This window comes from Ixodes scapularis, unplaced genomic scaffold (genome assembly GCF_016920785.2).
Source record: "Ixodes scapularis isolate PalLabHiFi unplaced genomic scaffold, ASM1692078v2 PGA_scaffold13__105_contigs__length_92229423, whole genome shotgun sequence".
Taxonomy (NCBI): Eukaryota; Metazoa; Arthropoda; class Arachnida; order Ixodida; family Ixodidae; genus Ixodes; species Ixodes scapularis.
This window is the reverse complement of record NW_024609839.1, coordinates 31,675,120-31,701,266: the sequence shown is the minus strand read 5'-3', so window position 1 is coordinate 31,701,266 and position 26,147 is coordinate 31,675,120. Positions and strand designations below refer to the sequence as shown.

Genomic DNA, 26,147 nt, shown 5'->3' with positions numbered 1-26,147 from the left:
TTGTAATTTTGGCTACTATTCCAGACATGTCTATTAAAGGGCCCATGAAACAATTTTTGGGTTGGGATAAATCATTTTAGATTGGGATTTTACTAATAGCACATCGTTTAGTGGACCAAAAGAAAAAAGGTAGAAGGTCAAAAGCCCGACTTTCAGTGCGAAAATTTGAAAACAGAGCGGACTATTTCGTACCTCCTCCCCTTCGCAACCTCTCTGCCTTTTCACTATGATACATCCGCGGTCCCAAAAGCGCGTCATCGGGTCCAAACTGACGTCACACGCAACCGGACCTCACTTATTCCCTTCACCCCTAAGCTGACATTGTGCTGGAAGCTACGCGCTTGCCGGACCAATCAGCCGCCTCCCTTTCATCATCTGACTTCATTCTCTGCAGCCACATTTGCCATGCTCACGTGGCAAGTGTGGCTGGCCCAACGGGCACGTAGCTTTAACAGCACTGTCAGCTTCGGGATGAACGGGGTGGGGAAAGCAACTTTTGTCTGAATTTTGAAGGACGGGCTAATCTTCTAGGGGGAGAATGGCTCAGTCCGACTACACAAACCAGATTCCGAGCGAGAGGGGCCTCCCTTCTTTTCGTCTTCTTTAACTGTTTGGTGGAATGGGCGATTTATGAGTTGAGGAGGAAAGCTAAACAGGAAAAAGTTGGAAAAGCGTTTCATGACCCCTTTAACTCATTGACAGTCAAGATTTTTTTCCCCAGGTGTTTCCCAGCGGTGGCAGTCAGTTCACTGAATGTTTCATCGACAGCTCAGATCAGCTTTTTGTGTAACAAGCTGCGTGAGACTGTCGACGCAAAGCGGCGTGTACGGATCGGTCAGGTGGCGTAACATCTTTGTAATGAGCTGCCGCAGACTGTCGCCGCAAAGCGGAGTGAAGGCAAGGGGGGGGGGGGGTGGGTTAACGCGCAAACCAGTGATGCACGCGTGACGAAATGTCCCTACAGCGTGCCATTCGCGTGACGAGTGTCAATGAAATGTTTTTGTCGACAAAATGTGTGTCCATGAAAAGTTGGCCATGAAACGTAATTCAACAGAACGATAGCGTCCCATTTCCCAGTGGTTGTGTTTTGTTTCTAAAGGAATAGTACAAGGGAAGGGTCAATGCGCAGGTTTCTTCTTAATTATCAAGCGGGAGCACATACAGTGCTTGCAAGCTGTTCAGGTTTAAAAGCATCAAATAGAAATACTGAATTCAAAAAGTTGCTTTCTTCCATTCAGCTTCATTTTGGCGCGTCCGCTTCCACGACATTCCAGCGGTTTCAGATTCTGAACCGGAGGTACTTCACAGTGCTTCTCTATCGAATGGGAAGCTCTCATTCTCTGAATTAAATTCTGAGAAGCATTAAAAGTCTGGCTCGGAGGAGCCTGCATTCCCAATGCCACTACCGTCAGAGCAGCCGACATGCTAAGGTGACCATTTTGCATGTATCACATGTGCAAAGCGTCTAATTTTAAAACTATAAATAGCCCCAGCAAAGCGAAACACTGTGTGAATTAAACGTTTATGGTTTCCAAAGACATAGCAAATAGCAACCCCTCTCACAGTGCACACGGTTTTGCATCTAGGTGGGCACTTTCAAACTTGTGATCACCGCTGCAAACATAAAGGCCCGTTCACACTCTTGCGACTGCTTGCGACCTCTTAAACCTGGGTTCCTTAAAACTTCTTAAACCAGAGAACACACTGGCGCCATCTATCGGGAAGCAGTGTAAACTCGGCGGTTCGGCATATTTTTTTTTTTATTTCTCGCGCAATATCCTTTCTTTTTTGGCTCGAAAAGCTTTTGTCAATGTTATGAACGAGGCTTTCTGTGGGTATTACGCACATTTGACCTCGGAAATCCCGCAAAACCTTCGCTTTTGTGAAATGCAGTTCTAGGGTCACCGCATAGATGGCGCCACAATGTCAGTGTGTTCCCTCATTCTAGAAACATTTAAGAAGTTGTAAGAGATCTCGTCTCTCTCAGTCGTACTCGGTCGCAAGAGTGTGAACGGGCCTTAAGGCAAAAACTGTCAAAGGTTTTTGTCATATGTGCACACATGAATTTGTTGGGGACTCCCAAGTAGAGAGAGCACGTAAGCGAGCTTGCTTGAGGAACGACTGCATGGTTCAAAATCTCTAAGCAGATGACAATGAATAACAGTGCACAAAGGACAGGACAAGAGACACACAGAACACACAGGCACTGACTCGCAACTGATATTTATCAGAGGAAGAGAAAAACGACATTCATACATTAAAAAGAAAAGGACAAAGCATGTACAATACATTTACACCATGAATACTTACAAAAAGAAATCCTAGAGGCGTACCATATAGCAAAATTAAGAGTGTTGCGTTAGCAAGCCATTGCCAACCCTGCATGAGAAGGAAGTGCTCTTCCTAACCATTGCTTTTAATGATGATTTTGCTTTACAAAGTTATTCAGTTGCATTAAAGAAAAGGTTTGAAGAATTTTAGGCGGGCAGATTCAAACCAACGACCCTTTGGTTGCAAGCCAGACACACTATTCACTAGGCCACGGATGAACGGCTTGGGAACGAGCAGGAATTTATGTTTAGCTATCGTGTTCCGCTCTTAAAGGCCGACGACCAGACTCGAGATTCTGCAAGGCAGAATACCCTCCTCCCCATGGGGGAGGAGGAAACCGGCAACGGTGGGCAGTGTAGAGGGGGGGAGAGGAGGAAGCGAGGGAATAGTGGAAAGCGCGAACTGGTCGTCGGTCTTTAAAGGCGAAGCTTAAAGGGGCCCTGCAATGACTTTTTGACTGGTTCTTAATTTTCACTGAACCTGAGCGCACTGATCGTAATAACTTAATGAAACTTTTCTTTTCTCAAATTTCACTTTATTTTAAAAGTTATAGGCAAATTAGAATTACAAAAACAAGCAAAAAATGACCTCCTTCATGACGTTGTAGGTCCTGCCTTGAGCGGCCTTGAACTAGAGGAGGAGTAGTGAGCTCATCGAGCACATACGGCTGCCGCACTCCGTGTCGACGGCTCGAGAGGGCGCCACTAAAGCACATGTTGGATAAGCTGTATGAAGCAGGCGGCCAGGGCAGCTCGTATATGCATTTGCAGCGCGACTAAACACTAATTCGGCATAACATTTCATTGGCCACAAACGACAGCAAACACGGGGTAAAGATCAGTTCAGAACGGGAGCCACTTCGCGCTGACGCACCGCCAAATGGCCAAATCGCCAACAGGGCCCGCGCCGAAGGCCTTCGGAACGCTCGGAACCGGTCGGAATCTTGAGCCAGTATACGACCACAGCGCCGCCGCGTACATCCGGGACCTTTCTACTCTCCTCGTTTGTCGTAGCCTCATCCCACTAGCCTTTTCTAGTATGCGCCGTTTTTTTCCGCCGCTTGGTGGCGGGTATGTCGACGGGTCATTCCTCGTTTCCGTACTTTCTAAACTGCATTTGTTTCTTTTCTGATCTAAAATAGTGAACAAAAACTATTTTCATACATAATTGAAACGGTTCGCGACACTTCTATTTTGTATCTCGACTAAAAAAAAGCTCTTAGCGGCTTTGACCAGTGACAAGCCCAGGACCAAAGACGTCACATTTTGCGCGCTTTCGGTACTGCGGGTCGCCCTCATCGATGGAGGAGGTTTCCGCGTCGTCCGGTTAAAATATGACGCACTCATAGTTAGTTACTCTCTCCGTGCCCGCTGGCTTGCTCCAACCCCAAGAGACGTGGAAACCGCAAAAAAGGTAGACGCTAAAATATGATTGCAGGGCCCCTTTAAGCGTCCTCCTGTAATTTTCCTACTTTCATATTATTTCTTTTTTCTAAACACGTGTATGTTGTGAATCATTGTGCTTTGTCCTTTTCTTTTTTTATGTATGAACATCAATTTCCTCTCATAAATATCAGTTGCAAGTCAGCGTTTGTGTGTCCTGTTGTCCTGTCCCTTGTGCCGGCTGTCTCCGGCTAAGGCTGACATCTGTAGCGAAAATGTAGCCTGCGTGTGTCCCAAATGGCAGGAGCAGTGCACGATTAAAACGGCTCGCTGAGTGCTTACTCATCCTTGCTGCACATGATGAGTAGAGGTGCGGGATGTGTTTTTGGCGCCTTACTTATGACTAAATGGTATTCATCTATGCATGCTATTAGGTTCAGTGTTGTGTATTTGTGTACTTACATGGGCTATTCTATTAATATATCTATGTTAATTGATTTCACTTCGGCAAGCTCGTGTCAAAATAAATTTAATTTGTATATTACAAATTGTCGTTACTGCATTTTTCTTTTTACCATTTCAATCCCACATAATTGCTCCCCCTCCCCTGACATGCCGGTTTTTTCTTCGAGGAAAAGTGGCAACCCTAAGCACGCGTGTGATGTTTTGAACGCAGAACAAACATCTTCGCACATATTCATGAGCAGAAAGAATAAAGCAGTACTTATTTATTGCAAATCGGACTTTATCATGTGGCTTACAATTTATCTTCAACGTCTGGTGCAAAAGGAGTTACTGATCCAGTGTTACTGCGCAGTTCTTGCCGTCTCTCTTGGTTTTCCACAAGTCCTTTGCTTGTTTGGCACGTATATTCCCCATGCTTGAAAGTGCCAATGCCATGTTTACTCTAACGGTGTGCAACATGCACATAAATACATGTATGAAGCCATTTTTAGCACTGCTTTCAATGCCATGAATTGAAAATAAAAACTCCGTAACTGACCAATTATATCATCTGTGTGACCGAGAAATGTTCCAGAGCATGTACAAATTATTTGTGATATTTGCTCTTATAATCTAGCGCAGGGAGAAAAAGCACTCGCTTTTTCCCCACACAAATGTGTTACCGGAAGTCAATTTCCAACTGGTTGCTGTCGGCTTCAATTTGCCGCAGCACACTAGCGGCATTTGAACCTCTAGCACACATTATAATAACTCTATGATTTCTAGATGTCGACACATATGTCACAATCCCCTCCCCCCCCCCCCCCCAAAAAAAAAGAAACAGAAAGAAGATTTTTAGCACAATAGGTATGTTTGGAATCACATTTTGAGTGGGGAGCAATACCAAAACGTGCTTCCATTTCGAGACGTCGAACCTGAAATATATTCGTGCAACGTAAATGTAGCGCTAAAAAAAACGGCAAGTTAGGGCGCAAACAAGCTGGTGAAGGTTCGACGTAATAGACAATAATGGACCTTTTGTGGAAACATCGGTTTGAGAGTAAATGGTTCCAGTACCCTCTCTCTCTTCGTTCTGGCCGAACAGAGAGGGAAGATGATTTTGTTGTGTCGACTTCAGGGTGGAAGATTACGCACGATGGGGACAAAGGCGAGTTTGGCAGGGCCGTATCTAGGTTACAGCGCCTCAATGGGTGAACAGGATGTAGCTGACGTTTTGGGTGTGGAACGGGTGGGAGAGGCCTTGCGCACATTGTTTTCTCGCCACTTAGCCTCAAACCCAGTCGCGTGTCCAGGTGGCAGCACATATTCGCCAAGAGGTCCATTCCGAGACTATGGAAAATGAGGGACGTAACATGGCTAACATTTATGAACGAAACTTTCCAGTTTGAGATATGTCTCAAGCCTCTATAAACAGGATTTTTTTTTGTCAATAAATGTTAGCCGTGTTCTTGCGTCGCATCGTCTCTCATTCTCCCTAGTCTCGAGATTTTAATCTAATAAATGGCGACAAACTTTTCTTCTTTTTCTTTTTTTCTGAGAAAGTTTATTTTGTGACAATTGTGTCATATTTACGAACTTAAAGACTATCTGGGGGCAGTTCAAGTGTCCCAATAATTGCAGGCTTGCACCGCTGGTGGGCAGCCCGTCGAGAACTAAGAAAAGCAGGTAATACCTCGACGTCACACGGGCCCAGGACAGTCACCTCGTCGGCATGAATTTCGACGTCCTGTGCCTTGTGCCGGCTCGGAACCAGGCTTCCCACAACACTCACAGACGACCCGCAGGATAAGTCCGGCCTGGAATCCAAAAGGGGGGAAAAAAATGTTTCATTTAAATTTTGTTTCACAGGAATTAAAGGGGCACCAGAAAGGTTTCTGCGATCGTCCATTCACGGCCATAATTCAATATACGGGCCCTAAGCATTCCGAGAAACCTAGAAATACATCAATGTGTGGCCTGTTTCCCCGTTAAGAAAGGGATCACAGATTATGGCACGCCCCGTTTTCTGCGATCAGGTGCAGAAACCAGAAAATGTATTTAGACGCGTGACAGTCAATCACAAGCAATCAATTCACCCCCCCCCCCCCCTCGCCACACGGCAAGCGATCACTCGCGATTGGATGTTGCACGTCTGTTGGCGTCCTTTGGTATCTGTGCAGAATTGCAAGAAAAGAGGGCGTGTCACAGTCTCTGATGCAATTTTTAAAAGACAAATTGGCTATGCACCATTGCGATACTGTTTTTTGTTTTTTTTCTAGAATTTCTAAAGTTTATAGATTGAGTTTTGACTAGGGTGACCAGACATCCCGTTTTGGCCGAGACAGTCCCATTTTAGAGGCCCGTGCCCGTCGTCTTGTCATTTTGTCCGAATAAAGCCAAATGTACTGGTTTCGTATCACTTGCTCGCAATATCAGTAACAGGCCAGTGACAAAAACAAGGAATTGTTACACTGTTTATAATGCAAAGGTGCAGGCAAGCTGGACAAGAAAGACGATAATCCCAGGAGAGGGGAACAAGGGGGACAAAGGACAAACACATATCTCCATACCCTACCCATTTTTACCTCCCTCCCGGGTGGCTCCGGCCCAAAGTCTCAACCCTGTCCCCCAGTGGGTCTGGTACCGGTGCTGGGTAACGCCGACAAGATTTGACCAGAGGAAACTTGTCGACTCCCTCGCCGGGGAGATGAAACAGGGGGTGATGTTTTTAGTTTTTTTTTACCTGATTTAAGATCATGTTGATGATGTTGTTATGTACCGACGTTGCCGGCAGGTGGACTAAGCAGCCGATGCCACAAGCCTTGTGACAGTCGCGTGCCAGCGAGAGCTCAGGCACTTGTTCCTGAACCAAGAACCGCAATAGACGCACCGTCCACACTGTAAAACTGGCAGTAAAGCTTGTATTTAACAATTGGCGACAAGGATGGGATGAACGGCTGAACAGTTCTGACGGCCGGAGATCAAAATGTGCTTGGAACAAATTCACAATCTCCTCGAAAGTTTTATCACTTGGAGATTTGGAGCCACCAATGCCTTGACCGTTTCAAATATGGAAGGACCACACAGAGTTAGCAGAACGGCCCATTTCTTGGTGCCCTCCCTGATACCGTTGGCCTCGAAGTAGTAGACGAGCCGCTCCACCCAAGATGACCAGCCCTTTTCGGAGAACGCTTCCATGGTGCCATGAGTTCCCACCTTCTCGAAGCCGCAGGTTCGTTTCTGTCACTCATCGTCAATTGTTAAATACAAGGTTTACTGCCAGCTTTATACTGTGGACGGTGCCTCCATCGCGGTTCTCGGTCCAGGAACAAGTGCCCGAGCTCTCGCTGGCACGCGATTGTCACGAGACTCGCGGCATCGGCTGCTTAGTCCACCTGCCGGCGGCGCCGGTACATAACAGATATCCCAGACTGCCCTGTGATAGTTAAGGGGAGAAAATTGGCTTGGAAGGGTGGCAGGAATCATATGTTTGTCCGTCTAGACTTCGGCTAGGTGGTGCAAGCTACTGCCCGTTATAAAGGGTATAATTAACATCCACCCATCCATCCAGGTGATAGTTACGAAATTGCACATGGTAAGCAAACAGGCAAAGGAAAGAAATCATACTTTTGGTTCTTAATTTATAGACTAGGTGGTGGAAGCTACCGACCGTTATGAAGAATACAGTCATTAGCATCCATCCATCAGGGGAAGGCAGGGGTTGACACTTTGGATTGTAGAATTTGTTCCCAAGTAATTACAGGCAGTTTCGAGGTGTCAAATGAATGCCATAAGAGCCCGCTCCAGCACCCGCGCAGCAGCAAGAAACAAATGCTCGACATAGTCCATTTTTAAACTGCCTGCTTAACTGCAAGCATGCCTTCCCCTGACGTCACGCCACTGAAAAGCGCGGGTATATTTGAACATTGGTTTTGGCATCCAATTTCACAATAGCTATTCTGAATTTCGCAATACTAAATAGCATGCTGGAAACTATAAAAGCTGGTGATTCCGAAAATATAGTTAGTTGGGTTAGCTCAAAAAATCGCCATAATAAAAATAGTAAAACAAAATGTAGTTTTAATTTCTTTCCTGTAATTTGACTACCGAAAAATTAACAGATTTATCAATTGAGTAGTCTATTAAAGGGTGGCAATAGTAGGGTAATTTTTTAAACAACCCCCAGCTACAATCATCATTCAATATTTTATGACAGCTATGAACTGTGCGAGATAACAAAAATATGCAGGACCAGCGATTCTACAAGCCACAGTACAAAGATGATAGAGGCATCAGTCTTAATATTTCTCACTCTGCTGAATTTTCACGTGTGTGAAACGATACAACACAACCTTTAGTAAGAAGAAACTGTAAAAACAAGCATTAATAGGGAGGGTCTAGCTCAGCCGGAAACATGCTGCGTCGTTGAGATCCATACTTATCATGGAGGTAGGACTGGAGGCGACACGACGCTGTGGTGAGGGAAACGCCCCCAACGATGTCCAAAACCAAGAGACGCTATTGGACGAAAAAGAGGAGGCGCCAAGTCAGATCTTGTTTTTGTTCAATAGTCTCTTGGTTTTGGTCATCATTGGGGGCAGGCCCTTTCCACTGCGTTATGTCCCCTCCAGAAGCTTCCTACCTGCATACTTCTGAACGTGCGCCCGTAGCAGACGACGCGCAGCGGTATCCCCGCTATCATATGTTACCAATTTTGGCCGCACAGTAATGACAATTCAATATCTTTGCAATTTTTGTTTTTTCAGGTGGGAAGAGCATAGTTGATACCAGACTTGGGAAGTAATCTGCTACAAGTAACGGATTACTTGTAATTTATTATTTTTTCAAGTAATTTTGTAATTGCCACATTACTTTTTTAGAAGTAATTTGTAATGTAATTTTGTTACAAAATATTGGTAATGGATTACTTCAATTTCGCACAACATTTAAAACATATGAGCATAATACAGTAACTGGAGCCATACGAGCAGAACATCCAGCAGCTTAGAGAGAGCAAGTTAAAAAAAATAGAAAACATAAGGAAGGGAAGAATAGTCAAAAAGAAAAAACAATTTCTTGTATGACCGGTCACTACAATCACTAAAAAAACAGGCAAGGCATGTACAAACATACGAAAGACAAAGATCAAGTAAGACAACGCCGAGTAGGCTCTCCGTTGCCTTCCATCGTGTTTTCTTCTTCCCCTGGGCAGAAGAAAGCTCTTCGTGGTTATTTGTTTTTGTCTTTTACACCGTTTCACCCTTTCCCACTTCTTCGACGTCTCCTGCCACCTGCACAGACGTCAAACATGCGTCCGTACCCCATCGATTTGTGGGTTCACAACTCGCGTAACAGACGATGTAGCCTTAAGCAAGGGAGTCAAATACTTTTTGTGTTTGGTGTGCACTACCGTATTCTAGCACGCCCTTGAGGAACGGCTGAAAAGCGTTCGGCGCGAAACTAAGATCATCGCCTTCAAGGGTATGGACGATACTTTTTTTGGTTTATTTGTCTGGGCATGGCGGTCGAGACTACTCCTCACTTTACAGTCAACTGTCAACATAAAGGGGGAGGGGTTAGGCCATCTAAGGAGTGCTGACAGAGAGAGAAAGAGGGAATGCGTAAAAGTGGTGTAATCCTCCATTGTTTTGTGAGACCAAAGTCCACCACTTCTCTTGCTCTCTATGCCCTCCCCTCCCGTGGCCTTCAAAATATTGGTATGAAAGTAAGAACCGATGAACGATGGATAGCCCGTAACCGCCTCTTTTTCTCTAACTGGTTGAGTTTTCAGTCATGGAGTGACCGTCGTCTCCATGGCCATCTCTTAATGAGATGTTCGAAATTCAAGGTATTAAGGAGAACAAAAACCTACAGTTTCAGTGTATACTTTGCTTGCCAAAAAAACCCACATTGTCATCAGCCTGCACAACAAACTCTAATCTACGGAAACACATTAGGTAAGCTGGGACACCTGCATTCTGCATAGGCTATACATTGTAACGTTAGAAAAAAAATTTTCTTTTCTTGTGAATAACAGGCGAAACACCCGAGACAAAAGGGAGCTTTCGTAGATCGGTTCTTTAGCTCCGAATCTTGTAGCGGAGGTAGACGCTGCTACTGAGCATGCGCGCCGCTAGCTTCGTCTGCACAATTCCAGGGATCATTTCCGGACGCCGTAAGCTAGCGGAATGCCGGGCGTCGTTGCAGCTTTTGGTGCCTTGTCAGCTTAAAGGTAAATGGAGTGCACCTACATACTTTTTCTTAAATACAATATTTTCTTTTTTTTTTACAAAGACTACCATAACGCGGCCGTATGAGAGATGGAAAGTAGTGTCGCAAAATTTTTTTTTTTTTTTTAATATAAAAATTGTTTTTATTGTTTGTTGGCCATGTGTACGGAAAAAGTAACGTGGAAGTAATTTGTAACATAAGGAGTTGAGTAATCCGTTAATTTTCAGCACAAGTGATTTGTAATGGTAATCCCTTCCATTTGAAGATCGGTAGTTTGTAATTGTAATCCAATACATTTTTCAAGTAACGAGCACAAGTCTGGTTGATACCAGTATGCCCAAACAGCGACACAGCGCATGTGCACTGCGCACCAATGCGGAGGCACAGCGACACAGCGCATGTGCACTGCGCACCAATGCGGAGGCACGGCCACGCGCAAACCAATTTTCTCTTCTACCAAACCGAAACAAACGAATCATTACCTCATGTTGTCCGCAGGAAGCACGACTTGAAGCTTAGACGCAACAGTCCCGTCCGAAACGTCCAGAAAAACAACATCCTTGTGCTTACGTAGCGCCTTCACCCAACCCTGAAAAGCGAAATCCGAAATAAACATCCCAATTTTGAGCTCGGCCTTGCTCGCACCGCAAATCTACGGAAAAAGAACGCTTTCTAAACTTTCTAGCACTGCTATTTTCAACGAAGCCCGGGTATAAGCCACATTTTACTAGTATTTTAAATACATCATCTCAAGAACATTACCAATGTTCCAAAAACTTTGGTATTTGATACGAAAGTTTTAAACGCACATGTTAGTAGGCCGATGGAGAAGGCTTCCACTACGTACCTTGACCTCGATCTTTTCGTCTGGTTTGCTCGATGCTAGTATCTGTTTTAAAGATTCTGCGTGCCGAATCTTGCTCACATGCAAGTTTCTGCAAATTTGCCGAACCACGGAGGCAACATTCATTTGAATCTTCATGAAGGAGCCCCACGACCACGATGAAATTTACCTAGCGTCGCGCTCGAGAACTAGTTTTTGTAGTTCTGCAGAAACGATAAAAATTCGTATAATGTTCAGTAGTAATCAAAATTTCTATATCACTTAATATTTATTTTAATATTTATCAATATATAGTTTGTTACTACACTTATTTATGCTATTATATTTACTGGTGACTAATTATTATTAACTGCGGGCTGCTCTTACTCGGTTTGTCATATGACTCGCGTGGGTCAAAATGTCCGATGAGAAGTTTGTTTACTAGTTGGGAAGCGCTGAGTCTAAATAATTCAGAATGGGTTGCTGCTTCAGTAACGACGAAGACAAGCGAGAACAGGTAACGTATTTCAATCTCCCCCATAAGGAGAAAAAAAAAAAGTTGCAAGCGATAACAGTCGTTCCTTCCACCGTATTCACATGTCCGGTCAAAGTGGGAGGCTAGAATCGACATGCGCCCGGAAGGGATTTCAGAATTTGAAACGTTATTCACCAGTCCATTAAAGGAATTTAAATTTGAGGCTCGCTGATATGACGTAACCTTGTTCGGCAACGTATCGTACGCTATGCGTGTTCGTTTAGCGCACGGTATCGGCGAGATCTCGTCACAATTTGCCGAGCTATCAACGCCCACAATCTCCGATGTTATTGTATGGAGTTTCTGCGTGGTTCGTCGTTTTGTGCTCGACGTAGACACTAGAATATTGGTGTGTGAACATTTCTGGTGCGAGTTTTAACTGTGCCGTCTCAATTCAGGGTGAGCCCAACGAAAACTCTAGGCTTTTGGCGAATCCAGTGGGCAACTCGTCACAGCACTCTTTCCAGTAAGTTTGTCGCAATATATATATATTTGTTCGACTGGATTTGTTCTGCGAATATTTGTAGAACACTGCATGACATTCCGCTGGTGTTGTGATAGATTAAAAGAAACTCATTAAAGTTGATAGATTAAAAGAAACTCATTAAACCATGGTTTGTCTTTTTGTTTTTAGATTTGATCAGTTTCCACATGCTTTTCCTTACAAATAGTTCATCATGGAAAGAGATATTCATTAACCTTCAGGTTTAAGGTTCTTTGGATGCACCTGTAAACTATAGATGCCTTGCACGTGACGTCATATGGCACCGTATCAGCCGCCATTGCTCCGTACCAGGTTCCTGTACGGAGCCTTCTGCGGCATACATTTGGCACCATCGCTTCTGCTCTTCTCGGCAAGCCTTGACCAGAAAAACAAATTCAGTGGTGTCAAATGTAGACTGAAGAATTTACGGGCACAGGAGAATGGTACGGAGCAATGGCGGCTGATGTGACGTCAATGCAAGCCATGTATATGTGACTTCCTTTTGGCAGCTACGAACACAACAGGGTTTGCTGTTTTTGGAGCTTCATGTCTTCCGTCCTTTCTTTCCCCCTCCTCCTTTGTTACTCTCTCTGTCTTAAAGGGGTCGTGAAGTGATTTTTCAACTTTTTCCTTCTTAGCTTTTCTCCTCAACTCTCAAATCCCGCATTGTACCAAACAGTTCAAGAAGACTGAAAGGAGGGACTCCCCCCTGCTCGAACCATCGTTGGTGCACCCAGACACACCCATTCTCCCCCTAGAAGATTAGCCCGTCCCTCAAAACTCTGTCAAAAGTTGCTTTCCCCACCCCGTTCACCCCCAAGCTGACAGTGCTGTGGAATCTACGTGCTCGTTAGGCCAGCCACGCTTTTGCTACATGATCGTGCTCCCTCGCGCATACCCACCCGCAAAGAATGAGGTCAGATGATGAAAGGGAGGTGGCCGATTGGTCCGACAAGCACATAGCTTCCACCGCACTGTCAGGTTAGGGGTGAAGGGAGTATGTCAGGTCCGGTATCGTGTGACGTGTTTGGGCCGGATGACGCGCTTTTGGGTACTGCGGATGTATCGCAATGAAAAGGCAGAGAGCTTTTGAAGGGAAGGAGGTATGAATAGTCTGCTGTGGTTTCAAATTTTCGTGTCAAAAATCAGGCTTTTGGCTTTCTACCTGCTTTCTTTTGGCACACTAAACGATATGATATTAGTAAAATCTAAATTTAAATTCATTTATCGCAGCCGAAAATTCGTTTCATGGGCCCTTTAAACCAGCTCGCCTATTCGCTACTCCAGCAAACTATAGGGGGCGCGCTGGTCTGGCAAAATGGCGGACGAAAGGAAGTCGTTTCCGTCGTTCAGCACGCGGACCACCATAAATTTCTTACAGTGCAGCGTAAAATCGTTGTTGCATATGAAAGCAAAGCGATTTTTTTATGTTAAAAACCTTCTAGTCACTGCATAGGAATGACATGGCAGAAGCATAAAAATAGTTACTGGAAACAATGTTTGTCTCTAGGCTGCCTACAAGAACCAAGCAGCGATAGCAGACGACAGAGTCGAAACGACCTCCTCTCCTGAGCTTCTCGGCGTTGCCACTACGCGGCGTCAATTTTGCTCGAGTCGGCAATACTCTGACTATAGTTTTAAAACCCGAATTTTCCAAATATAAGATTGAAAAATGAAACTTTCTCGAAATGTTATACCTAAAAAGGAAGCACCCAATCTCTTTGTAAACCCATAGAAGCAAATGGAAGCTCAAGGTAAACGTGGAGAGAGACTTTGCATGTGAGAGTGTGAAATAGAAGCTTCAGTAGCTCCTAAAACACCCTAGAGCAGCATCTCTCCAAAGTTAAGCTCTGGTATAGTAAACAGATAGATTTAATGAGGAAAAGTTGAAGTGTCAGTTGTATTGTTTTTGCAACTGTGCAAAGAAACAAATGTTCATAATAAGTTGACTCGACGGGTATAGCTAAGGTCAGCCCCTCAGTGAGTGTGAACAATGGGTCTGCGATGATAAGTAACAGTACAGATTGCATCGCACTCCTCGGCCCTGTGAATGATTGCGGCTGGGATAGCAGCCATAAAAGTGAATTCTGGCTGCCCAAGTGACATGATTGTTTTGTCACTTTGATTGCAGTTGTCTGGGTGTTGTTGTCGTCGTGTTGAGCCCTCTGTTTTTGTTTCAGCGATAGTTATGGAGGTGCGCAGGGTGGCACTTCCCACCAGAAGAAAGGGGACGACCAGAATGCTCTCAGCAGGATACTCCACCAGACGGCAGCGTGAGTCTTCTTAGCACTATGTCTATTTTTGTTTCATTTTTTTTCTCTGCATTCACGAGAAGAGAAAACTGTGTCTTGTTTTTGTTTGCATCGTATAGACTTTTGGGTGTTATCATTATTGGCCAGAAATTGGCTAAAATTGGCCAGAAAAAGCAGCCTCTGCAGTTATGGATTTTAAAATAGTTGATTGGTGTATTTTAGTGATGAATTTCACTTAGGGAGGTGAGGATTGGCAGCCGCGCATGTTAATGTGCCGCAGCTCGGCACATGTGGAACGAAAGTTAACGTTTCAAAACCGGGGATCCTGAGTTTAACCTCCGTACCTGCCCATTTCGATCTGGACGAGTATTGTACCAGCATGCAGTCTTGTATCACTACTGCGTAATGCGTGTTGAAGAACCCAGGCTAGCATTCGCACTGCCCTGGCTAAATTTCTTGTCTAAAGCTGAGACTGCAGATGCCCATTGGAGTTATATACACACAATACAATTGCTTGGTGGAATTTACCCTGTGAAATTTCAAGGCATAGCACCCTTGCAAAAAATGAGATCAACACCCTTGAAATGGTCAGCTGCAGGAGCCTACGCAGATGATTGAGTTATCTGAGGGCTGTGCTTGTGGTGCCATCTCCCCTTAGGCACAGAGAGCAGATGGCACACTTGATCCAAAACAGGTGCCTCAAGCAAAGCCTTCAGTTACAAGGTCGTCTGCTTTGACATCCGCCATTGACTATGCTAAGGATATTGGCTAATTTTTTACGGGAAGCCGTTTCAGTAACTTTGAGGCAAAGCGCCGGCCTATGGAGCCCCAGTTGGCGGGTTCGAATCCCAGCTGTGGGGCCTGCAATCTGATAGAGGCTTAATGCAGAGGAGGCACCGCATAGCCAATATTTAGGCTGCATGTCAGGGTTGTCCTAAATAATCCTTAGTCTTGCTTGAACACCTTAGATGTTTCGTTTGGTTGGCACACGGAACCCCCATATTTGACTCGACTTTTTCAGAGTAAGGGAGCCATGCCTTCAACTTTCACGGGGCAAAATTCGTCACAAAAATACATCTTTAAGAAAAGAAACTGAGATAGCTATGTGCAAGCACCGATTTTATATCATGTTTGAATTAACCCCCAAATTTATAATATCATTTGCATATCATGGAGAGCAGAAACTCTGCCTGCCTTTGATGCTCGGGTTTGTAATAATGGGACAAAGTTGCCGAGAGTTTTGCGTCTGTTAGTAACAGCTTGCGACGTTTGTCTACACGTTGGCAGCTCTGATGGAAGGCGCTTTAATAAGATGCTCTGGAAGCTTAACACCTCGTCCCAACTGCTAGAGCTTTGCAGTGTGGTGTGGTTCGTTTGGTGCATGTTTAGGTGCGAGTCACAGTATCAGTGTCGTCACTTCAAGTTGATCCCACCCTTTGATTGCAATGTTTTTATTTCTGCCTCCTCTTCACCTCTACACGAAATAGCCAGCTTGAACAGGCATCAAGCCAAACCTCTGTTTCACACGCTTGCCATGTGTTTTTTATTCAATTAAATCTGTCGGTTTGGCTCAGGGCCCAGAGTCAATTATGATTATTCTTGGGTTACGGCAGTTCCTAAGCTTACGCTTGAGTTGTAGCGTTGCGACTGGCAACCCAGGATGGCTTTTTACCGCTTTCTCAAGCTGAGTCCCCACAACATGACTACCTACTGCCAACCTACCTGGTCTTTTACTGTAGAATACTGTGCATCCACCCATTCCACACGAAGCGCCCATTCCCAGATTTGTAGGATCTGAGAAAATATGCATAGTACAATTATAGTGTGTAAACTTGATGACTGGAGAAGCACCCATCCCCCATTTTTTCACTATTATCTCCTGATTTTGATCGGGTGCTTGCCCGGTATTTTATGGCAGTTGGCAAACTTTGCTTTGGTGTTGCAAGCTTGCATTTTCGCATCCGCAGAATTGGTGCACCGTGCTGTTGCCGATATCACGGTTTTGTGACCGTGGTTTTGTCAGTTTTGTCTGCTTACGTCCGTGGGCTGCCAACATCGCAATGGCTGGCTGTTTTTGCTTTTGCCATTCAGGTTCAACTCCGGCCCAAATTTTCCGTGGTACTTTCAGCACAGTTAGAGAAGTTTCACATTGCGATTGAAAATGGGGAAGGTATATCACTTCAAAAATTGCCTTTCATAAGCTGGAAACTCCACTAATCACTTTCTTTACAGTTTTTGGTCTGTTTGGTTGAACACCCTGGTTCGAGACTCCCGAACCCCTACCCCACTTCGAACGCTCAATACATTAAATTTTGGGACTCCTGAACTGATAGACATTGAACACTCAATGCGTTAAACTTGGGACTGCCGAATGCCCGCTCATCCGCTTTCCGGACATTCCAGGAACGTGATAGACGTGTCTGCGCTGGATTCTCACCTGGAGCAGCACGAGTATGCGAGCCGAGGCAAGCAGTATGGGCAGCGGGTGTCGACGCTGGCGCTGCCCGCCCAGGGGCCCCGCTGCCTGCTCAGGGACGTGGCCCCCCAGGAGGTGCTCTCCAGGCCCCCCGTGGCACCCGCACACCTGCAGACGGTGCGTGGGCTGGGGGGGCTATGGCGTTGCGGTCTCGTCTGTGGTGCTCTTAGTATGGTGCCTAGGAACGCATCTCCGACCAGTGTGTTTGGCATCCCGTTCTGCCCGTGTATCAAGTTTAATCCCAAAGTGGCAACAAGTGACGGCGCGAGAGCCTAAGTCTCATGCTGTCGGATGTCGCGATCCTGGCGGTAGGTCATGGACGCTCCCGGCCGCCGAAGCTTTCGTGGGCCGTCAAACTACAGAGTGACCTGCTGCGGAACAGGCGTCTGCCATGTCCATCACCGCTGCTGCGACACCGCCAGGATCTCGGCCGACGACGGCACAGCATGACACCTTCATGACCTCATCGGGCGGAGATCAAGGGACCACTTTTTAGTTCTCTGTAAACACACCGGTCGGAGAAGTGATCCAGGCACCATACTCTTGGTGACTCGTGTGAAATTGACTGCACCTATAGTCTGTCGCAACTCAAGAAGGTAGGGCAAGGGAAAGGAAGGCCTAGGGGAGGAGGAACCAGACGGAACGCCAAAGAAGAGAGACTGAAACCTCCTTTTTAGCGCTCCGTCTGCTTCCTTCGCCCTACCTTCTTGAGTTGCAGCAAACTACAGTGGCAAAAAGCTGAGTGGAAAATAAAAATCAAGGTGGTTTAATTCTTTTAAATCATGGTTTTAGTCGTGGTGTAAGTCAGACCAGTTTCACTATGGTGATTTAAATCTAACCTTTCCCACAAAAACATAATTCAGACAGTAGTTGTTTTTATTTTTTGTCTATCACTTAATGCTTTCTTTGTGTGTTTTTTTTTTTTGTACTGAAATCAAAAACTTTTGCAAGAAAGATTTTTATTGGGCCAAATGAGAGCGAAAAGCGTTGCTCTTCTGAGCAAATCTGATCATTGAGCTTTTCCTACCTTCCATGTTGTTCGTCAGTTACTTAACGTATGAAGCTGTTTTTGTTTTAGTATGACTGGAGTTACATCAGTAAAAAGTAATTAATTAAACTATACTTTAAATTAAGAGTAATTTTGTCTACACTGTTATCAGTGATCGGATAGATTCATCAATCTTCATTGTTTAAAAATACATGTAGCCTGAAGGGGGATTTAAATCAAATTAATCATATTTAAATCACATAGATCTCATTTACTTAAATTATAAAAAAAAGAATGGTTACAATATTTTTTTTTACTTTGGCTACAACCCAAGGCTGTTACAGCAAGTTCGCCTGCCAGCTTGCACAAGTGCATCAAATATTTACAGTGGTGATATAAAGACGAAGTTATTAAACTAAGCTCAAAAACAGATGATAAAGATTGCCAATACGACCGTTTCATGTGACATACTTCTGGCTCAAAATCAGGCTGAACACCATATTGATGAAGTTTTGACGTACATCTTTCTGTGGCAGTGTTTTTCATCCCTGTCATTTTTTTTGTGTCGTGATTGACTTAGTCTGCCGAAGTCTTCGGCTGCACGAAGGAGCATCCCCTGGTACTTGAGTTTTATACACACCGGTCTTTATCCAAACCTAAGACGAGCCTGCGATCTAGAAGTCGACCTGTCGGTAGCCAAAATGGCCCCAGTAGATGCCAGCCGGGCGACTTCAAAAGAAAAGAAATCGGTATAAGCTTGGATTTATGCAACCCAGATACGTGCCCAATTATGCTTGCCGAGTTATGTCGTCGAAGGAGCCACTCACAGTCCTTCAGTATCTCAGCAATACCAAAAAAACGAATCCAACAAATAAGCGTCTGCATGTAAACAAATGGTGAAAGCAGTGGACGCCGTTCATCAACATAGCGGAAAGGAAAGGATGTTTTGTGGAATCGCCCGGGTCTTTGAAACATCTAAACGTCCGTGCGTTTGATTGAGGGAGTTTGTATGTGGAAGGCTCTACACGCTGCCCCGAGAAGCTTCGTAGGTCTAACAAGACCAACGCGCTTTCACAGGGTGCCAGCCAAAGCTTGAAGCTCGATGACTATCCAAAGGTAGAGTTTATTAGAATTCGGTACGACCTCGTGTACGAGCTATGCTCTGCTTCACAATAACTTGCCAAACTGGGGAGCCTACGGCCAGTGCAACCCAATAAGAGTGTTGGAGCGATGCTCGTCGCACTAGGTCATGGGGCGTGTGTGTCACTGCGCCAAATGCAAGGCCCAGAGAAACCGGCTGTCGTCTGCTAGCCCAGAGTCGTCTGCTGCGAAACTAACCAACTTTAGAAGAATGTCCACCGCCGCAACATTGCCGTCCGCTAGAAAAGAGCTTTTTGGGAACAGTTTATGAGAAAACCATATGCTCAATTTACCCGCAAACCTGTGACTGTTGCTAATGTCTGGGCCCAGTGCCATATTTTCACCGGAATTGGTCGATTACATGGCTGTGATTGCCAACGGCCACGGCGCTACAAGGAGAAAAAAGCTTGGAGGACGCTGAAAGGGGCCCTGCAATCATATTTAAGCGTCTAGCTTTCTTTGCGGTTTCCACGTCTCTTGGGGTTTGGGCAAGCCAGCGGGCACGGAGAGAGTAACTAAATATCAGTGCATCATATTTTAAGCGAATGACTCAGAAACCTGCTTCACCGACGAGGGCGACCCACGTTGCCAAAAGCGCACAATATGTGACGTCTTTGGTCCTGGGCTTACTACTGGTCAGAACCGCTAAAAGTTTCTTTTTAGTAGAAATGCAAAATATAAGTGGCGTGAACGTTTCAGCTATTTATAAAAGTAGTTTTTGTTCAGTATTTTAGATCACAAAAAAGAAACAAATGCAGTTTATGAAGTACGGAAACAAGAAATGACCCGTCGACATATTCGCAACCAAGCGGTGGAAAAGGCGACTCATACTAGAAAGGAGTAGTGGGATCAGGCGCCGACGCGGAAAGGTCCAGGATGTATGCGGCGGTGCTGCGGTTGTAAGGACTGGAGGATCCGACCGGCTCCGAGCGTTTCGAAGGCCTTTGGCGAGCAGCTTTGTCTTGCGGTTTGGCCGTTTAGCAGTATGGCAGCGCGAAGTGGCTCCCATTCTGAACTGATCTTTACCCGTGTTTGCTGCCGTCTGTCGCCAATGAAGTGTCGTGCCGAATTAGTGTTTAATCGCTCAGCAAATGTATTGAGAGCCGTTCTGGCTGCCCGCTGCATACAGCCTATCCAGAACATGCTTTAGTGGTGCCCTCTCGCGCCGTCGACACAGAGTGCGGCAGCCGTGAGCGCTCGCTGAGCTCACTACTCCTCCTCTGGGTCACACCGTTCAAGCAACCAAGCACATCATGAAGGAGGTTATTTTTTGCTTGTTTTTGTCATTTTCATTTGCCTATAACTTCTAAAATAAAGCGAAATTCGAGAAAAGAAAAGTTTCATTAAGTTATTACGTTCAGTGCGCTCAGGTTTGGTGCAATTTAAAAACCAATAAAAAAATCCTCGCAGGTCCCCCTTAAGTTTCGCCTTAAGAGTGGAATGCGAGAGCGTTATTGGGGGGCCCCATTTGCATCACCTTCTCATTTGCTTTTCATGCTCTTCCTGCCAGTGAAGCAGGAAGTGCGGCAGACACGGGCTAGTCAGTAGCATGACTGGATCACAGGCGAAGGGTCGGGGGTTTGAATCCCACGTAAAATTCTTCATATTCTTTTTTAAAGCAAATAAATTACTTTATAAAGTGAAATCATTTGAGACATGTCATGACCTTTAATTCACATTGCATGTCATGTTTTTCTAATCACTTTCACTCCACATGTGACGCCACGTTTCACGCGAGCGTTGTAGGTTGTTTGAAATTCCTGCAAGAGGTCATGTGGCTGTGACGTCATAACCCTATCAACCAATCAGAATTTTCGTGTCACGCCACCGACGTGACTTTCAATGTTCACTGAACGCCGAACAGGCATCCATTTTCGTTTATAGGTTTATTCTGCACGAAAAATGATTGAAAAATTGAGTTTTCCTTCCTTTCCATCTCAACGCAAAACAAGCCGCGGTGTAATTTTGATGGTTGTGATGTGCTCTGTCACCGGAGCCGGAAGTTCTCTCGGCAGTAGGAGATTGGGAGCGTTAGCGGCGAGCTGGCGGTGTGCCGGTAGGTTTCACCACTGGGTTTTACTGCGCTGCTGGCACCGATGCCACCGACATATTTTGTGAATCGGCGCCTCTCATCAGCACGATAGCCATGGACACGTCGCAGCTGAGCGAAATTCAATTATATACGTTGCGCTTCAGCGACAGCATGGGACTGGTCCCATACGCCAGTACGCCTATTGGAAAGTGCGGCGACTCTTCCAACGAAGACTCCTGTTCCTCATTGAAATCGAACGACGACGAGTGGCGACTCCAATGTATGGAATGTTTCGAGCATACACGGATGACCTTAGACCTGGGGTCCCTCAAACTGATGAGCCTGCACCAAGAGCTTCGAGTGGCAGTGAAACTGTAGTTGTTTCTTTTTAAGCTCCGGACTGCACAAACTGTAATTCGGGCATTTGTAACGAGTGTGTTAGCTATGACTCGTTTGTTGCATGCAAAACAACCGCTTTGCGCCGCGCTTACAGACTTCAAGAAGCGCAGCAGGTTGCCAGCACGACAGCTGCTTTTCCGCCGCCGCTGCCGCTCACTGGCGCAGCAGAAAGTGTACAAAGGTTTCTATGGGCTCCAGCTTTGTTAACTTCTGTTTTGTCAGGATATGATCACAGGGCCAAGTGGACGATAGAAGAAAAAAAACGATGCAGTACGCCGTCTTGGACGATCACGACTTCACTGCTAGTACAAATCTCGCCACTCGCCCTTTCTGCTATTGCAAAAGACGTGAATAGGATTTCGTGATCACATTGACGTTGCGATTGTTCCAAGAATGCTAACATTAATCATGTTTCTAGGGTGATGAAAACGCATTGGAATTCTCATTCTTCATACACACCTTTAAATACAATACGTGCCAGTAATATCTTGAACTTGAGCACACGCATGGAATGCGCAAAATAAGAAATCCGGGTGATGTCCGAGGACGAAAATGCTATGAAAGCACCACTGTAGTCAAAGTAAACAAGGACGACGACACAAGCGTTTCTGCTGTCTTGAGAGTGCCGCCACAACATCGCCGCACAAGTAGATGGATCTTCCCTTCTAGGACGTACTGGGCTATCATTGTGACATGCGATGGGAATTTAGTCAAGGATAGCGCTCTACGCAGAACGATGAGCTTCCACTATGCCGACGACGTCAACGATCAGCACCGACGTCATGTTTTTTTAGCAGAGCAGGAACCGCGACTGGCGCAGGTGCAATCTCTCTTTCTCTTGCTTCATTTACCACACGATAGAGGGCACATGGCTCAGAGCAATATAAAATTCAACAGTTTCGGTCACATCGCTGATTATGCTACAAAATAAGGATCAGTTTATTTTTTAACAAAACTCTTGAGAAACATTTGCTGACTATTTATTGTTTATGAACGCGGTGCAGGTGAGGTAGGCTTTTATCCAATAGGCAATTTTGTCCAATAGGTGGTTTCGGCTGACGTGCAGATGCATCGCAGTGAAAAGGCACAGAGCTTTCGAAGGAAAGAAGGTGTAAAAGAGTCTGCTTCTCTTTTAAAAGTTCCATAGCGAGCCATTTTTGGGGAGGGGGCTCTCTATTTTTTTGTTTTAGTCTTCTTTTCACACCTTTTACGACGTGCGGTGGATGAAACTCGATTTCAAAATCGTTTCGTGGTCCCTTTAACGCTATTGCGTTAAAAAATCGGGAGCGGATGCGGGTGTAGCGTCACTTTTTTGTTGTAATTGTATTGAAACTCTTAAATCTGGGATTATTCATTCCTTATTTTTTATATCTTCTCGATAAAGATGGGATCACGCGAGTTCAATTGCCATTAAAAGAAAAAGACGCCTAAAACTACCTCTTGTCGTGGATGGCGCAGCTGCTGTGGTGTCCGTGGGCTCAACCATGGAGCGTTATCACGTGCCTCGCTCCGGCACTTTTATTGGGTCGTGGGGGCCGCAGCCTCTGCAGTTCGCCACGTTATTGTGAAACGGAGTATACGTGGGATCATCTGCTGGTCGTACCTCGCCAGCAGCCATTCCCGCTCAAAACAACAAATGCCAAATGTAGAAGCGGTGCGATATGAAAACGAAGTTGAAGCCTGGATTGTTTATTTGGAGTGCGCTGCAATTTCGAACACGTAGGCAGCGTAATTTAAGGATCATCCACTCCTTTCCATCTTCTATGTATGTGAACATGGAAGGCTGCTGCGAAACACGAGTGCATCAAATACATGGAAGCTGGCCGGCGAATGCTTTGACGAAGGCAACAATGTGATCTCTTTTCTTTTTGTCGACTTTTGCGTGACATTGGGCAGAAAATAAATGCTTATTTGCACTTGTTATTCCCAGCATTTGCTTTTTTTCTTTTAATTTTTTTATTATGGTGCAACTTTTTGATCGCACCGCGCTGTATTCTGTGATAGGGTGTGGCGAAGCAGACAACAAATATCGTTCTACTCTAGCGCGCGTTGGCTTTGCCGACACCGAAGTATAAACGGCCCAGGTCCATTGGTGACATTTGGAGCCGATAGCGTTTGGAGCCTGAGCTAGCGACAATTTCAAGGGGCTTTAGCGATGAGGCCGACAGATCGTGCAAGTCCTTGGTGTGGCGGCTGGCATGAGCCTAACCCGCAGCCAATCGGCCAGCCACTTCGCTCCAATCCTCCGATTATTTCATTTTTTCATCCGTGTCACAAAGAAAAATGTTTTGCTTTTTTTTTGTAATTTCCATTTGCTAATCGCTTCTAAAATACTTCGATTTTCAGGGAGAAGATTTTACTTCTGTGGTTCCCACGTTCGATGTGGGAACACGTTTCACTGCAAATATCAAACCAGTTCAAAAATCTTTGGGAGCTTCTTTAAGGGGGTCATGAAACCATTTTTCAACTTTTTCTTCCTTGGCTTTCCTCCTCAACTAACAAATTGCACATTGTACCAAACAGTTCAAGAAGACGGAAAGGAGGGACTCCTCTTTTGCTCGGACTCTCGTTTGTGTATCCGGACACCGCCATTCTCACCCTAGAAGATTAGCCCGTCGCTCGAAACTCTGACAAAAGTTGCTTTCCTACCCGTTCACCCCTAAGCTAAAAGTGCTATGGAAGGCAAGTGCTCGTTGGGCCAGCCACACTTTTGCCACGGTATCACACTCCCTTGCGCATACCCACCCGCAGAGAATGAGGTCAGGTGATGAGAGGGTGGCAGCTGATTGGTCCGGCAAGCGCATAGCTTCCACACTGCGGTCAGCTTAGGGGTGAAGGGAACAAGTGAGGACCGGTGTCGTGCGACGTGCCTTAGGGCCAGGCGACGCGCTTTGGGTACCGCAGATGTATCGCAGTGAAAAGGCAGAGAGCTTTCGAAGGGGAAGAGGTATGAAATACTACTCCGCTGTGTTTTCAAAATTTTGTGTCGGAAATCGGGCTTTTGACTTTGTATGTTATTTCTTTTGGCCCACTAAACAATATGCTATTAGTCAAATTCCTATCTAAATTGATTTATCCCAGCCCAAATTCGTTTCATGGCCCCTTTAATAAGTTTGTTTCAAATGCTTGCTGGCAAAAATTTGGAGGTTGTTTCATGGTCTCACCCTTTCGTTGTTGTTCCAGTCGCGCTGAAGGGGGGGGAATCGGTGGCCGAGTGGTCTAACGCACACCAGCTCGGAGCGCGTGGACTGAAAGCTCGCGCTGCACGACCCAGGGATCCTGAGTTCAATCCCCACCCCTGCCTGTTTCAATCTGGATGAGCATTGTAGGCGTGCGGTCGCGTATCGCAACTGCGTGGTGCAAGTTAAACTCCCCAGGCCAGCGGTGGTACTGCACGCTGAATTTCTCGTCCACAGAGCATAAGCTTGTGTTGCCACACCTCAAAGGCAGACCGACCTTACGCCGTCCGAACTCCAAAGTCAAATATATGTTTTGTTGCCTGCAGATGGACGACCTGACGATGAAGGTGCAGCAGGTGCTGAGTGACATTCAGGTGGAGCACAGAGAAGACTTGGTAGTTCAGCTGTGTGCCCCGCCCTGATGAAGGGGACATCCCCCCTCTCCCACCTAGCCCCATTGCAGTTTGACAGACAGCCTTGTTGATGATGACGCAGCATATGACCTTCCTCGTTTGCTTGTATATATATATAAAGACGCTCTCTCTTTCATGCTCGTCTCTCATTTCATTACAAGTGACTGAATTACGACTGATTACTTTTTGTAGAGGCACTGGCACGGTGAAGACGACAGGGAGGAGCTTCAATTGTTTAGCCTCCAGCGGGAGACCCCTACCTTTGACAACGCTTGTGGAGGTCTCAGGGGTGAGGGCGTCCGGCAAGGTGGCCGACCGCTCAACCTACCACTCCACAGCGTATCATGCTAAGCGCTGCGGCGGGTTCGACTGTCGGCTGCATCCGTTAGCGGCGACTCTCAAAAAGGAGCACACTGACACGCCGAAGGCAGTGGATAATCGCGCGTTAATTTAACGTGTTAATCATATACAGATAAGAAACACACTAAGGCGATGAGGAAGGAACAGACCTTGTCGTGCCTTCCCGAGAGGGGTTCGAAGGTGGGCCATCAGGGAGGGCCGGGCCACACGCCCGAACAGTTGGATGTCCCCGCGAGCAGTCCCCTCGAGCGGGGCGCAAGGCCCCCCTCTCTCTGGGTGGTTCCCGTTTCGACCCGGCTCAAAACGACCTTCTCGTTTCATCCTTTCCCATTTCGCCCTTTTCCGAAACAACCTTGCCGCTTCGGCCATCGTTCGGTTCGTTTGTATTGTTCGTTAACAGTTGATTAGGTTCAAGTGTCCAGTGTCTGTTCTCCTTGCTCCACATCACGTCTCCCTCTCCCGAAACAACCTCAGAGACATGGCACCGTAAGGTAAACGCTGTGTCAGGGAGGGCTCACCCGAACATTAAACAACTTTATCGACCTGCGAACGGGATGAGGCCTTGACAAGGATATTGCTGCAGCAGCTTGCAAATGGTGGTGCCGTGCAAGCCAGGTGACCGCCGTGAACTATCACAATTGGAGTGTCTCCTTTCCGATGGCGCGATTTTCCTGCTCA

At 45.9% G+C, this 26,147-nt stretch overlaps 2 protein-coding genes across 2 annotated transcripts in view; one reads left to right on the top strand and one right to left on the bottom strand.

Annotated features, from left to right (window-relative positions):
- Window positions 1-11,483, bottom strand: part of LOC8041195 (probable asparagine--tRNA ligase, mitochondrial) — a 48,819-nt gene extending 37,336 nt beyond the window's left edge. The window contains exons 1-3 of the mRNA XM_029985172.4: window positions 11,236-11,483; window positions 10,871-10,977; window positions 5,851-5,974 (exon numbers count right to left, since the gene is read on the bottom strand). Coding sequence (XP_029841032.2) covers window positions 5,851-5,974; window positions 10,871-10,977; window positions 11,236-11,370 — 366 coding nt within the window. The 5' untranslated portion in view covers window positions 11,371-11,483. The remainder of the gene's footprint in view (window positions 1-5,850; window positions 5,975-10,870; window positions 10,978-11,235) is intronic.
- Window positions 11,484-11,578: 95 nt separating this feature from the next.
- LOC8041196 (ragulator complex protein LAMTOR1) lies at window positions 11,579-25,243 on the top strand. Its single transcript, XM_002414475.5, has 5 exons — window positions 11,579-11,728; window positions 12,145-12,212; window positions 14,411-14,503; window positions 16,886-17,075; window positions 25,023-25,243. Exons 1-5 carry the CDS (start codon window positions 11,687-11,689, stop codon window positions 25,116-25,118), a joined length of 489 nt encoding a protein of 162 aa, XP_002414520.3. The 5' UTR covers window positions 11,579-11,686; the 3' UTR covers window positions 25,119-25,243.
- Window positions 25,244-26,147: the final 904 nt, after the last annotated feature.

Bases quoted from the DNA above. Each gene is read 5' to 3' on its own strand.
- LOC8041196 (XM_002414475.5), top strand. From the start codon at position 11,687: ATGGGTTGCTGCTTCAGTAACGACGAAGACAAGCGAGAACAG. The intron at 11,729-12,144 runs GTAACGTATTTC...GTCTCAATTCAG, and splicing joins ACGAAGACAAGCGAGAACAG to GGTGAGCCCAACGAAAACTC. The intron at 12,213-14,410 runs GTAAGTTTGTCG...TTTTTGTTTCAG, and splicing joins TCGTCACAGCACTCTTTCCA to CGATAGTTATGGAGGTGCGC.